Source organism: Drosophila eugracilis, unplaced genomic scaffold (genome assembly GCF_018153835.1).
Source record: "Drosophila eugracilis isolate 14026-0451.02 unplaced genomic scaffold, ASM1815383v1 contig_496, whole genome shotgun sequence".
Classification (NCBI taxonomy): domain Eukaryota; kingdom Metazoa; phylum Arthropoda; class Insecta; order Diptera; family Drosophilidae; genus Drosophila; species Drosophila eugracilis.
Genome location: NW_024573367.1, coordinates 267,956 through 280,711, shown reverse-complemented (window position 1 = coordinate 280,711; position 12,756 = coordinate 267,956). Strand labels below are relative to the sequence as shown.

The following is a 12,756-nucleotide window of genomic DNA, read 5'->3' as shown; positions in this document are numbered from 1 at the left end:
GACTGCTCTAATCTTTCATTACGAAATTTTGTAAAATAGCATAGCAGACGAATTTCCGTTCTGCCAGTAAAAATAGATAGATATAAACAACAACACAAGTGTAAATTATTAGTGAATTCCCCGAGAGCCATATTAAAAAAATCGTAAAGTACGTGTGAAATAGTTAAGAAATTGAGAAAACGAAAGCGAAACGCAGTAAAGCGAGTATAAGTCACTGTGTGTGTGTGTGCGTGTGTATGATTTTTCGGAAAGTGAAAAATAAAGAAAAAGAAAAGCGATTTCTTGAAGTGCCAGGCACACAAAAGCAGCACAAAAAAAAGCGCAGATAATAAAACGATTATTATAAAAATAAAACCAAAAATAGTGCTCGTGTGTGTGTGTGTGTGTGTGTTTATTGTTTTTTTTTTTTTTTTTTGTCATGCGCTCTCTTTCTCTTTTTGTTTTTGTTTTGCTGCCAAAAAACTAAATGCAAAAACAATCACACATGGCGGATACACAGGAAAAATTACAAAGCAACAGTTGCAAACTGCGCCATCGTTTTGTTTCATACGATTGTCAGCTTGTTCTGGATATTTATCCAGTATTAAATATAAATTCTCAGGAGAAAGTGTGTGTGAAATAGAAGTAGTGAGAGCTCCGAAAGAAAATCGAAAATTCGACCGTGAAACAGCAAGCAAAAGAGAAACCGCGCTCGCTCTCGTTATTCAAAATTTTATTTTGTTGGGTTTCTGGTCCAAACTATATCTCGTTTTTTTTTTTTTTTGTTTCCTTTTCTAATAGTTATCAGTAGAAAAAGTTTAGGCAAGCAAATAAACAACTAATGAAGCATCAAGAACGGCTAAAACAACAACAATTAAACAAACAACAATTGCAACTACCACAGGAATAACAAGGACAAGGACACAAAAATAAGCCGCCCACGCGCAGGCCAGAAAGAGACGGCACATCGCACACATACTCGCTGCAATTATTTTGTTTTTGTCAATCCAACCAGGAGAGACAAAAAATAAAGAGGGGGCGAGCAAGAGCAAGAGGAGTCCGTGCCAGTGCAAGTGCGAGCGAGAGCAACGATGGATCGCTACGACATGGAGGACGTCGTTGTGACGCACCCTGTCGAGTTAACTTCGCCGCTCAAGGAGTGGCGCCTCAAGCGCCAAGAGGGAACACTATCCCGATCCGATTTCATAGGATATTTCGAGCGCGAATCGCATAAGTATTTTGTTTATCAAACAAGCGGTGCGGAGACAGGTGAGTCCAAGTCCTAGTATTAGTACTCGCTATATAGAGATAAACGTTCCTATACCATTTTTCCAACTAAGCCTACTCAGAAAATAGATGTTTCTTGTTATGATCATTCCTATCTGACAAGATATTAAATAAGATTAGGTGTATTTTGATTGCTTAATCTAGAAATCATAATAGATCGTAATATACAAAGTAACTAACTAGGCAAACACTTAGATACAAATGTTTGCTATAGCGCTTGGAAAACAGCTGTTTGTTTTCTTTTGATAACATTTTAAAACATATGAAGGGAATACAGAAACATAATAGTAACTAAAAAAAAACAAGTATCTCACTACTCAAATGACATAAATATGGAAAAATCACACTATTGCTGATAATGATTATATAGTGCCAAATCGATGGGGCGTCAAAAGTTGGTCGAATCCTATTAAAAACTCTCGCTCTTGAATTATCATTATTCGTAGTGTGTTTTAGTGTTATTTTCGTTATGCTTTCGTCTTTTGTTTATTGCCATTGAACAATTGCACGCTTTTGTTGATTTTGTTGTTGTTCTCACGTTTTGTCTATTTCACATTTCCGCGAATTGTTGTTTTTGCACTGCGCCGTACCTTGCTGCGCCAAGTTTTCCTTTCAATTGGCTCTCCAAGTTTGCCAGCTCTAAACATCGACCACCCTCCGCCGCCACCCATCGCCCACCTGTCCACCTTCTCGATTTTCTACCTGTCTCGCCAACTATGCACACTCACAAATTGTACACTCTGAAAAATGTCAATTATTAAAATCGCAAGATCGTTTTTTAGCACTTATTTTTATAGAATCGAAATAATTATTATTTTTTTATGATATATTGTTTGTCATTTTAATTTAATAATATTATTAATTGTTGTATGGCAACATTGAAGGTCTGAAACCCCATGCTTTATACCAGAGTGTATGCAAGTTGTTTCAACAAAAGCCAAAAGCCTGGTCTGGTCGGGCCTGGCAACAAATAAATTAAGTAAACAAACTCGTTTGCACCACATTCCGCCAGAAGTTCACATTACCCGAAGCTAAAGGCGAAACGCGATTGTTGAAACAAACAAATTGGGTGAATCTAGGAAAAACATTTGTGACATTACTAATTTGGAGTCGAGTTTCTGTTTATAACATATTGATTTAATAGGAAATACACAAACGGTAAGATAGGAGGGGAAAATCATTTTCTACCCCGACAAAATGTCAACCAAAACGTTTTGTTTGTTTGCCTATCAAAGAAACTTAAGGAAGCTTCACCCACTTCGAGTATATTTTTTGTCAACAAAGAAAATAATTCTGAAGGAAAAGCACTTATGATTTTGTAATCTTTAAAATATAAATAATCTACTAAAATCACAAAAGGATTGCAATATTTTATATCGATTTATAAATACCTTATATACGGGTTCATATATTTATTCTTTAGTACCCCCCAACAATGTTTACTAACCGATTTTCCTAATCGGCCAGCTCTTACCCTTTTCTCGGCTCCATTTTCTTATCAGCTGCGAAACATGTGGAAGTCATGGCTACCGATGTTGTTGCGGTTGCCATAGCTATATAGAGCTTCTATATATAGCTTCCGCTGATATTTACCTGCTGTCTAATTGGTCGTAGACAAAAACCCTACATTAAAATCTTGTTTGCCAAATGATGAAACCCGAAGATGAGGTGGACAGATTCCGCAGAGAGACTGAAGACGAATCATCGGACTTCGGCTGATGACTGATAAGCCAGAGAGTTAAATATATATATATTCATATAAGAAAAACATATGTATTTGGTTGCAGTTTATTCAACTTGCGTTTATCTGGTGCACTCGCATATTTGAAAAGGCCAGCATAGCCGTCTCAATCTCTCCCGGTGTTAATATCTCTGACTACTTAACTTCGTAACAATCTACACCTTCCAATGAAAGTCATTTAAACTTGCGAAACTGATACATATATTATATATTTTTTAGTGAGTTCCTCAAATCTTGACTAATTCAGTTCCATACATCGCATTAAAAGGGTATTTCAGATCATTCTTCTTCCTTGTATTTCTTCATATGTATTTGCCATGCGCAAATCTCTGTTGCTGTTTTCGCTTTCGTTTCATTGTGCAAAAGCAACACATCTGACACAATTTTCAGCATACATTATATATTTTACAGGGGTGTAGGTGTCGTCCGTATATTTATCGTGATTTATATAAGGTCGATCGCCCGCCTACCTACCCTTGCAGAAAACAGAAATGCTCTTTATAACGATCGCCGGTGCTCTCGATGCTCTTTCAATGCTCGTATTTAAATTTTCATTTGGGCGCCTTTAAATTTCCGACAGCTTGTTGTGAATTGTTTGATTTTCTTTTGTGGTTTTGAAAAATGTGCAATATACAGTAGGTGCCATAATTGAATTCCATGCTCATGTCAAATAATTTAAGATGAAGCCCATAATTATCAGGATTTATTTGTACGAAAATTTCAATTTTTAATGGTGCCTGTGCTTGTGTGCATGAAAAATGTGTAATTAAGTTCAATTCCGTTTAAATTTTGTATATATTTTGAATTCGATCACCTTTCGATGACGTCTGATCTAAAGAGTTTAATTGAGATCATTCTTACCCTGCAATACAAATCTTTATTGATGTTTAATAACTATAAAGTTAGTTTATATTGAATTTTATATCTTAACTTAGTGGGGTATATTTTTGATATCTGTGTAGACCCTCATTTATTTCCATTCTTTGTTTAGTTTAAGATCAGAATACTGGCCATTTCTTATCCAGGTGATGAGTAATCGGTTCTTTGTCGATTATCACAGTAAAACTGCATGTGGCTTGTACCCAAATAAATCGTTGTGATTCAGGCCGGGAACGATGAGGTGGCCTCCTTTCCACGTTCACCCTCTTGACAGCTCCGTTCAGTTTTTGATTAGTGCATTTCAGTTCAGTTCATTTCAGTTCGGCTCGATTCTGTTTCTTTCTTTTATATATTTTGTTCCAGCCGCCTTCTTTGTTCCAGTCTATTACGCCTCAGTAAACTGACGCACACGCAGTATTATATGCATTTCTATAGGCACCTATATATATACCTGTATATATATATATATACCTATATATTAGTTGTAATATTTACAAAGAAAATTTCTGAGGATTTATTATATCTTAACGAATTTCCGTTTACTGGATTGTGTATATATCATCTGAATAAGTTAGTATTTCTCTTACACTTACAGTTTGAAGAGAGTTTATATATAGAATGCACTCCTAGACTTTTCTATCCTATCGTTCCGTTACTATATATAAGTGCAGTGCAGACTTTGTAGGCAGTAGATATGTCTCGTTTTATTTTTTATTTTTTTTTACTGATAGCCCTGAATCGAAGCTACGTCAGATCCGTTGATAATTGATTAAAATGAAAAAACTTATCGCCTTCTTATCGATTTTTTCGATTCTGCGTTGCAGAGTTTTTACAGCGATTGCGGCGACCTTGAACTGCATTTGTTGTAATTGTGTTTTGTATTTGCATTTAAATTTGAATTTGAATTCGTGTCCGAATTCATTGGATTTCATATGGTTTTGGTTTGGGTTTTAGGTTTTCTGGTTGCGAAAACTCGTTTAGACCGAAGGTTTCTCTTCTCTTTACGTCTCCGGTTCTCTTTTGCGGTCGCCCTCAATAATATAGTAGCGATCATGATCACGATCACGATCATTATCTCCATGCGGTGCGGTCCGACCTGTTCTAAACATTTAAATGATATTTTAGTCCGGCTATGATCGCGATTGCATTACTTACGGCCTTAAAAAGCAATAAAGCCAACCAAAGATGACAATTTGCCTAGCTATTGAGTCAGTCGCTTTGTTAATAATCTTCATTAGTGAAGTTCATTTATTCTCAATAAAATCCACTAACAGCTCTTTTATTTTTAAAATTTGTTATCTACTTTGGCTAATTTTTGTAAATTTACTTTATTCTTGCAGATACCAATGTGCTTACTCGTAAGTATTAAATGTATTTAATCTTCCTGGTGAGACTTGCGAACGAATATATGGGTTTGCTGGTGGCTTCTTTGAAACCATGGAATTAAAAAACACTGTTTAACTTATCCAAACCATCCCGCACTAATCGTCATCCTTCATCCTCCCCCAATGACTCATCCATCCACCAAACCAATCCATTTCAATCATCCAATCCATTCCAATTCCTAATGAACTGGTGCAGGAAGTAAATGTTCCTTCTGCGGAGTTAACCACGTCGATAACACTGGGAACCGTGGGTATGTAAACATGGAGAATCTCCGCATTGGGCTTCTATTACGTCGTCCAGTGGACATTGTGCCACAGATCAAGAAGCTACAGGAGAGCAAGAAAAGTTCGGATCGCGGCTCCCGTAAGTCTGGAGCGAATTAGCGTGACGCTACCACACACCCAGACAAGGCTCTTCATACATTCCGCATTACGCATTCCATTGTCATTGCATTTTTAGTTTAGTATTCAACTAATGGCGTAATTTATTGTCTCTTCTAGTCAAGTGTATGTTCAAGGAGGCGCTGGCCAAGAAGGATATCATCGATGTTGTGGTGGAATTCATACTGGGCGATAATCCCACATCCGCACTGGAGAAGCTCCGGCTAGAGGGCAATACGGCCACCGTCTGTGGCAAGGTATTTAAGAATGGGGAGCCCACCTACAGCTGCCGCGAGTGCGGCGTTGATCCCACCTGCGTGCTCTGCGTCAATTGCTTCAAGCGGTCGGCGCATCGCTTCCACAAGTACAAGATGTCCACCTCTGGCGGCGGCGGCTGCTGCGATTGCGGTGATGACGAAGCCTGGAAGAAGGATCACTATTGCCAGCTGCATCTGGTCAGTATCAAGAGCAACATTCATAGTTCATGATACATAGATTTACTGTACTTGAATCGCTTAGTAACACACTTCAGATAATGAAAAATACAAATTTTATAACTCAGAAGAAGAAAACATGCCGCAAAATATATGAGTAATAGAGTAAAATACTGATAATAGTAAAGATAGCGTATATGTACAGCTTGGTTTACTTTATATTCTTCTTAATAAATGATAATAACTTCCGCTTTCCGTTTTAGGCAAATCGCAAGAATCCATTAGAGAGCAAAATCCTAACTGATGAGGTACTGGAGCGGGCGGAGATCTGCTTTGGAGCGATTCTCGCTTTCTGCGTGAACTACTTGGAAATCGAGCCGAACGCCAGTCTGCAATGCCTGGAGGGACACGTGAAGGACGGGCAGGTGGATGGAGCGCAATACTGCACCGTGCTCTACAACGATGAGTCGCACACATTCGATCAGGTGATCCAAACACTGACCAAGATCGCCAAATGTCCGCAGAAGAACGCCATGGAGATTGTGGCAGCGATTGATCGCGAAGGGCGAGCGGTAGTCAAGTGCGATACCTTTAAGGTTTGTAGCTATAAATATTAAAAAATCTGTATTTCATTAATTGAATTGGGGATGGTACTTTTAGGGGTGCAACGACCTAAAGGAAGCTATCGAGAATCAGATGATACCGCCGACGCCCCTGCTAACGTCCGTGCGCAATAACCAGTCTCTGAGGACATCGGTGCTGCACATAGGGGCCGTGGCCTGTCAACAGTTTGCTCTACAGTTGCTCGGCTGGTTCCAGGAGTTCTTGGTGCGCCATTACCTCTTCCGAAAAACCTTTTCCGAGCTGGTGCAGCGCAAACAAGAACCCTTCTGCATCCGGCACATCCTGGAGTATGACGTAAAGCTGTGGAAGACAGCGCGAACCTGCTGGCATCGCCTGCTCATTTCCGGCATGCTGATGGAGTATGACAACAAAATGGTCTTGGCTCAAGTGTTTTCTCGTCGTTACGCCACCATTGTTGAGGACTTTATCAGCGACGATCATGACCACGCCTTTTCGATAGTGTCTCTCAGCGTTCAACTATTCACGGTGCCCAGCATCGCCCATCACCTGATCGCCCATGAGGGTATCTTCGACAAATTGCTGCACACGTTCTACCACGTGGCTATCGAAAAGTTCATACAGAACAAGACGCTACACTTTAGCAAGAACATCGCCAGCATGGCCTTCTTCAAGAGGGCCAACTACATCCTGTATGATTTACGGTATTTGCTTAGCATTAAACCGGAGGTACTTAGCAATGATCTGAGAAGCGGCTTTCTGGAAGGTAGACATTTTCAACTTGTTTCATCTGAATCCAAATTTAATATTTTATCGCTTTTCCTCTCACAGGCTGCCGTGCTTTGATGCGTGTGCTAAACGTGATGCAGGGCATGGAATCTATCACCAGACAAACGGGACAACACATGGACTACGAGCCGGAGTGGGAGTGCGCCTTCAATCTTCACATAAAGTTGGCTACAACCATTTCACAGGTGATCGAGTGGGCGGCCACTGATGTGAAACTGTTGCTCAAGCTCTTCAAAATGACGGTGAGGGCGTTGGTAAGCAACAGTTTCATCGTGGGCGTTGATAAGACGGAAGTGAGGAGTGTGGCGGGTCATGTTGCCAAATGCCTGATATACGATGTATCAGTGAAGCCAGTGTCCATCCATCTGCCTCTATCGCGATTCTATGCCGGCATCTATCTACATTTGGGAACCCATAATATGACCTACGACAGCCTGCAAAGTGAATCGGATGAGCTAAGCATGAAGCTGACGCCCAGAGAGATCATTGAACCGGTTCTGTGCACTCATGCTATGATCGCACAGGTGACCGCAGGCATGTGGCGCCGAAATGGTTACTCCCTACTGCACCAGCTTTACTTCTACCGGAATGTGCGTTGCCGCGTGGAGATGCTGGACAGGGATATAGTCTGCCTACAGATTGGAGCCTCGTTGATGGAAAGCAACGAATTCCTAATCCATGTGTTAAACAAGTTTAATCTGATAGCTTGGGCCCAGGCAAACTATGAAACCGTATTGGCAGAGAAACTCTTGGACGATGATTTCATGCGGCAGCTTTCGATGATTGATGAATTCCTGGAACTGTTGATCGTTATAATCGGTGAACGCTGGATGCCGGGCGTTTCGATGGTGACGGAAGAGGATCGCTTGCGTAAGGAAATCATTCAGCTGTTGTGCACCAAATCCTACTCGCACTCGGAGTTGAGTCGTGCATTGCCGGATGGCAATAGCGGAAATAGCGACAACATCTTTGAGGACGTCATTAACACTGTGGCCGTGTTTAAAAAGCCCGTAGGCGTAGACAGCAAGGGAGTGTACGAGCTGAAGGAGCATTTGTTAGAGGAGTTCAACGTTTACTTCTATCACTACACCAAGGAGGACAAGTCCAAGGCCGAGGAACTGCAGCGGGAACGGCGCAAGGCCAAGAAGGAACTCGTTTGCTGCCCGCCCCCGATGCTGCCGCAACTAACACCAGCCTTTACGTAAGTTCTACCGAAAATTGGTCTATATATGTACTTATGTATATTTGTCTCTTTCAGATCGATGGCCAACATCCTGCAGTGCAACGTCTTTCTTAGCATCTGCACCCAGGTTATGGATCGGGCACTGGATTCGCGCAGTCGCTCCTTCACTGAGTCACATCTTCAGAAGGTAATCATATTACTTTTATATGACATATAACATAGTGCCTTATTTTTTGAATTTCTTTACCCCGCAGATCCTTCACCTTTTGGGTTTCGCCATCCAGGAGGAGCTGAGCGAGCGGTATCCATTCTTGAGCTTCTACGAACGTTCCCAGAAGTACGGAATTCTGGAGAAGTTGGAAGAGCTCGCCCGTTGTGCCAGGGTAAGACTTGTCCCAAAAACCTGGCAAACAATTAGCTAATCGGTTTTCCTTATACAACCCAAAAAGTTGGAGGCTCATCGTGACTTTGTGCTGTGGACCATCAAGCGGTACAAAGAGCTTCAGGCAAAGCAAGCGCCGAGTGAAGGCGGAGCTGGATCAAGTGACACCCAGCAGGGCGTCGAAGAGGAACAGCCCCTGAGCTCCGAGGAGCAGGCACGACAGGAGAAAGAGGCTCGCGCACGTTTGGCAGCCGAACGTCGGGCAAAGATCATGGCCCAGATGCAAAGTGCTCAGAAATCGTTTATGAAGAACAATGCCGAAAGTTTTGCGGCCAGTGAAAAGGAGGCGCGAGAGGATTCGGCAGCCACTGGTATGGAATGGGAAGATATTCCGGCCGAGGACGAGCAGGGTGCAGTGGCTCTCAAGCCAAACGTGGCCTGCTTGGGTCCGGAACGCAAATTGTACCAGGGGAGTGATGCCAATTTCAAGTGCATCCTGTGCTTCGAGAACTGCACCATTAGCCGGAACGGTCCGCCGTTGGTCAGCTCTGCCTTTGTCCAGACCTCGCGGGTGATTTTCACCACATTTAATATGCATAGAAGCAAGAGCGCTCTGCACATGAGTTGCTGCGGTCATGTAATGCACTATAGCTGCTGGCAGGAGTACTATACCAACGAGGAGTCGAAGGAGCTGCGTCGTCCGCACCGCAATCGCGTGGCTCTAAGTCAGGCGCACAACGTAGAGTTCCACTGTCCGTATTGCCGGACCCTAAGTAACACCGTGCTGCCGGTGACCGAAGCGTTGCCCGTATTCTCACCGGCTCCTGCTCCAACAGATAGCTATCTGCCATTGGACAGCTTCGTGGAGATTATGCGCACACTGGCCGGTGAACTTGGCTCCATTAAAGAAGATGAAATGTGCCAGTTTCTGAGTGTGTCTAACATCCTGCACAAGTCTGGAGTTGTCGGGGACATTGCGCAGTTCGAGCGAAGCGTGCAACTGATCCACGACCCTCCCAAGCTGCATTCAAACTACAGCGATGTTATGGCCTTCTTAAACAAGGCCCTGCTGAACGCCACGCAGAGTCAGAACTCACATCTCAAAGACATTACCAGAGACGTCACTGTACAGGACCTAGATACTACCGAGTCAGTGCCCATGCTGTGGGATACATGCAGCTACACTCTGCAGGCACTGGAGATCTATCTGTTTAAAATTCAGAAGCCACTAAAGGCCGAGCTGACAATGCGTCACCAAAGCTGTGCCATCAATTTGGTGAGAGCTTGCTCGAAATTCTTGAGTTCGCCTTGGAACTTGGAACTCGGCGAAATCCCATTGCCGCCGTCGGAACGTTTCCAGGCAGAGTTCGCTGCCCAACTGCTGGACAAAATCTTTAATCAGAAGGGATCCAGTGTTCTCGAATGGGACTGCTTCCGCATGCTGGTACCGTTCCAGTTTGGAGTGCTCAATCTAATGACCCTCGGAAATCGTGAGTGTGAAATGCATTATTTTATCTCCGGTATTTTATCCGCCTTTTTCTTTATTTTACAGCCTCTCAAACTATCATACCCTGCGGCAGCATGTTTGATTTTTACATTCTGCAGACCATGTTCTTGGCCCACATGACAAAGGCAGTTCTCTACTTTGATGTGGATAATACTGAACATGCTGAACTCACACAATTGACTTATGTGGATCAGTTGCCGTCAAGAATTCGGGACAACATGGTGGCTTTCTATCGCCGCTATAACATCCCTGCCAGAGTGATGCAAAGGAGGAAGCAGCAGCAGTTGGCGGAGGAACAGAAGGATGATGTGGATCAGCGGCAAGAACAGACGGTGGTGATACCCTGCGAGTTTCAACATTTGGCACTTCTCCTCGACTACGTGCAGCGTCAAATGAGTTCATTCCTGCGCTGCGCCTGCCTGTTTTATCGCTGTCTCACGGATATCGATTTTCCGGACACGTTCCCCACAGATCAGCCAGATCGATTCGAGCTGATGTGCCAGTACTTGGGCCTGGATCCCATGCTGGGCGTTTACTTTGACATGGAAACTGTGTACGCCACAATGATGCACTCATTTGCCTCGCATCCCCACATTGATCGCGAAGTAGAGATGCAGAGCCTAAATGTAGGGTATGAAAACATGCAGCTTGAACCCTGTCTTCGCCCGTTGCCGCGTTTGAAGCCACTTTTTGAAGACTACAGCGATCTTATTAACAGCGTCTCGGATATCTTCTGTCCAAACAATGAGCGCGAGGAGATGAAGACTCCAACCATGTGTCTGATCTGCGGCTCGATCTTATGCGGTCAGTCTTACTGCTGTCAGCCAGAGCTAGGCAAAATGTCAGTGGGTGCGTGCACCCATCACGCTCATGCCTGTGGTGCAGAGATTGGAATCTTCCTACGCATTCGCGACTGTCAAGTGGTGTATCTGGGCCGCGGCAAGGGATGCTTCGTGCAGCCGCCATATCTGGACGAGTACGGAGAGACGGATCAGGGACTTAGGCGGGGTAACCCGCTGAAACTCTGCCAGGCTGCCTACAGTAGGATATTCCTTCAGTGGCTAGGTCATGGCCTACATGAGGAGATTGCGCGTCTGAACGACAACACCAATGTGGCGGTGACGCAGTGGCATCATATGTAGTCCTCCGCAGACACTAAGGAGGGCTCAGAGGGCAAGCAGCCGACAGGCAATGACGGCAGTCAATGTGATTATTACATACTAACATTAGGAGAGCCTATTTATACGTCTAAGCATTTTACAACTTATCCGTTTTGGAAAAGCGCCCACTCATCCATCCAACCAAAAACATCTCCACACTCACTGGCACCAATCACGTATACGCCATCAACACCCAATCCTGTCCAGCGGCCCCAATCACGAATTGTAACGATTGTATAATTTTCTTATTAATTAATATTAATTCATTACAAATTATGATTTTTTTTGAACTAACGTTAGAAAACTTGTTAATAGTTTGAGCGGCCTAGAGCCCTCTAGTTATATATATATATACGTATATATATATATATATCTATATATATATCATAAACTATCATATGCTAAATATATAACGACTAGGTTAGACTTTTGCCAGCACTTCAAATGTCGCAGCAGTTAAAGGAAGAAAATACGTTAAAATAAAAGAAAAACTATGTATGTCCTGCTCTCTCTCGCACTTGCTCTCGCGGCCCCACTCGATGTATATATAGTCCCGATCTTTGAGTGCCGATCCTAACCACGTTGAGGTCCTATTTTTGGAGTTTGTTGATTTGTATATTTAGTTAGTGTAAAAAATATTGATACCGATTAAGAGTATGTCCGAAATTTGTTGTCATCATCCCCCTATCCGAAAAGGCTTAGATTAGTAGACCCTCACACTCGCCTTCTCTTTCAATACACTGCTTTCGTCCCCCATCTCACTCTAACCCAAGGAACACAGTAAAATTAGTCAAATCATGATGTTTACTTGATCAATATACTTAACACCCTATACGACTATATATTTACATAATAACAACCGTATATATATATACTATAGATACATAACACGCATATTTCTTTTTATGTATTGTACAACAAACAACAAAATTGACTATGTATGTGAAGTTCAAGTAAAAATAAAAGAATGTTCTCGAAAAAGTAAGTTTACAAAAAGGCAACATGATGAAGCAGCTACAAAAAACATAAATAAAATGCAGTTTGCAAAATTTTAGTGATATTCAAAA

At 42.5% G+C, this 12,756-nt stretch overlaps 1 protein-coding gene across 2 annotated transcripts; it reads left to right on the top strand.

Moving 5' to 3' along the window:
• Positions 1-12,756, top strand: LOC108103492 (E3 ubiquitin-protein ligase UBR1). 2 transcript variants are annotated; one of them, XM_017209001.2, is made up of 11 exons: positions 1-148; positions 884-1,248; positions 5,227-5,244; positions 5,773-6,107; positions 6,350-6,682; positions 6,747-7,434; positions 7,500-8,658; positions 8,716-8,827; positions 8,895-9,023; positions 9,090-10,512; positions 10,575-12,756. In XM_017209001.2, the coding sequence occupies exons 2-11, from the start codon at positions 1,071-1,073 to the stop codon at positions 11,669-11,671; spliced, it is 5,472 nt and encodes a 1,823-aa protein (XP_017064490.1). In that variant the 5' UTR covers positions 1-148; positions 884-1,070; the 3' UTR covers positions 11,672-12,756. The 2 variants fall into 2 exon arrangements, with proteins under 2 accessions (XP_017064490.1, XP_017064489.1); XM_017209000.2 differs by having other exon boundaries at positions 781-1,248.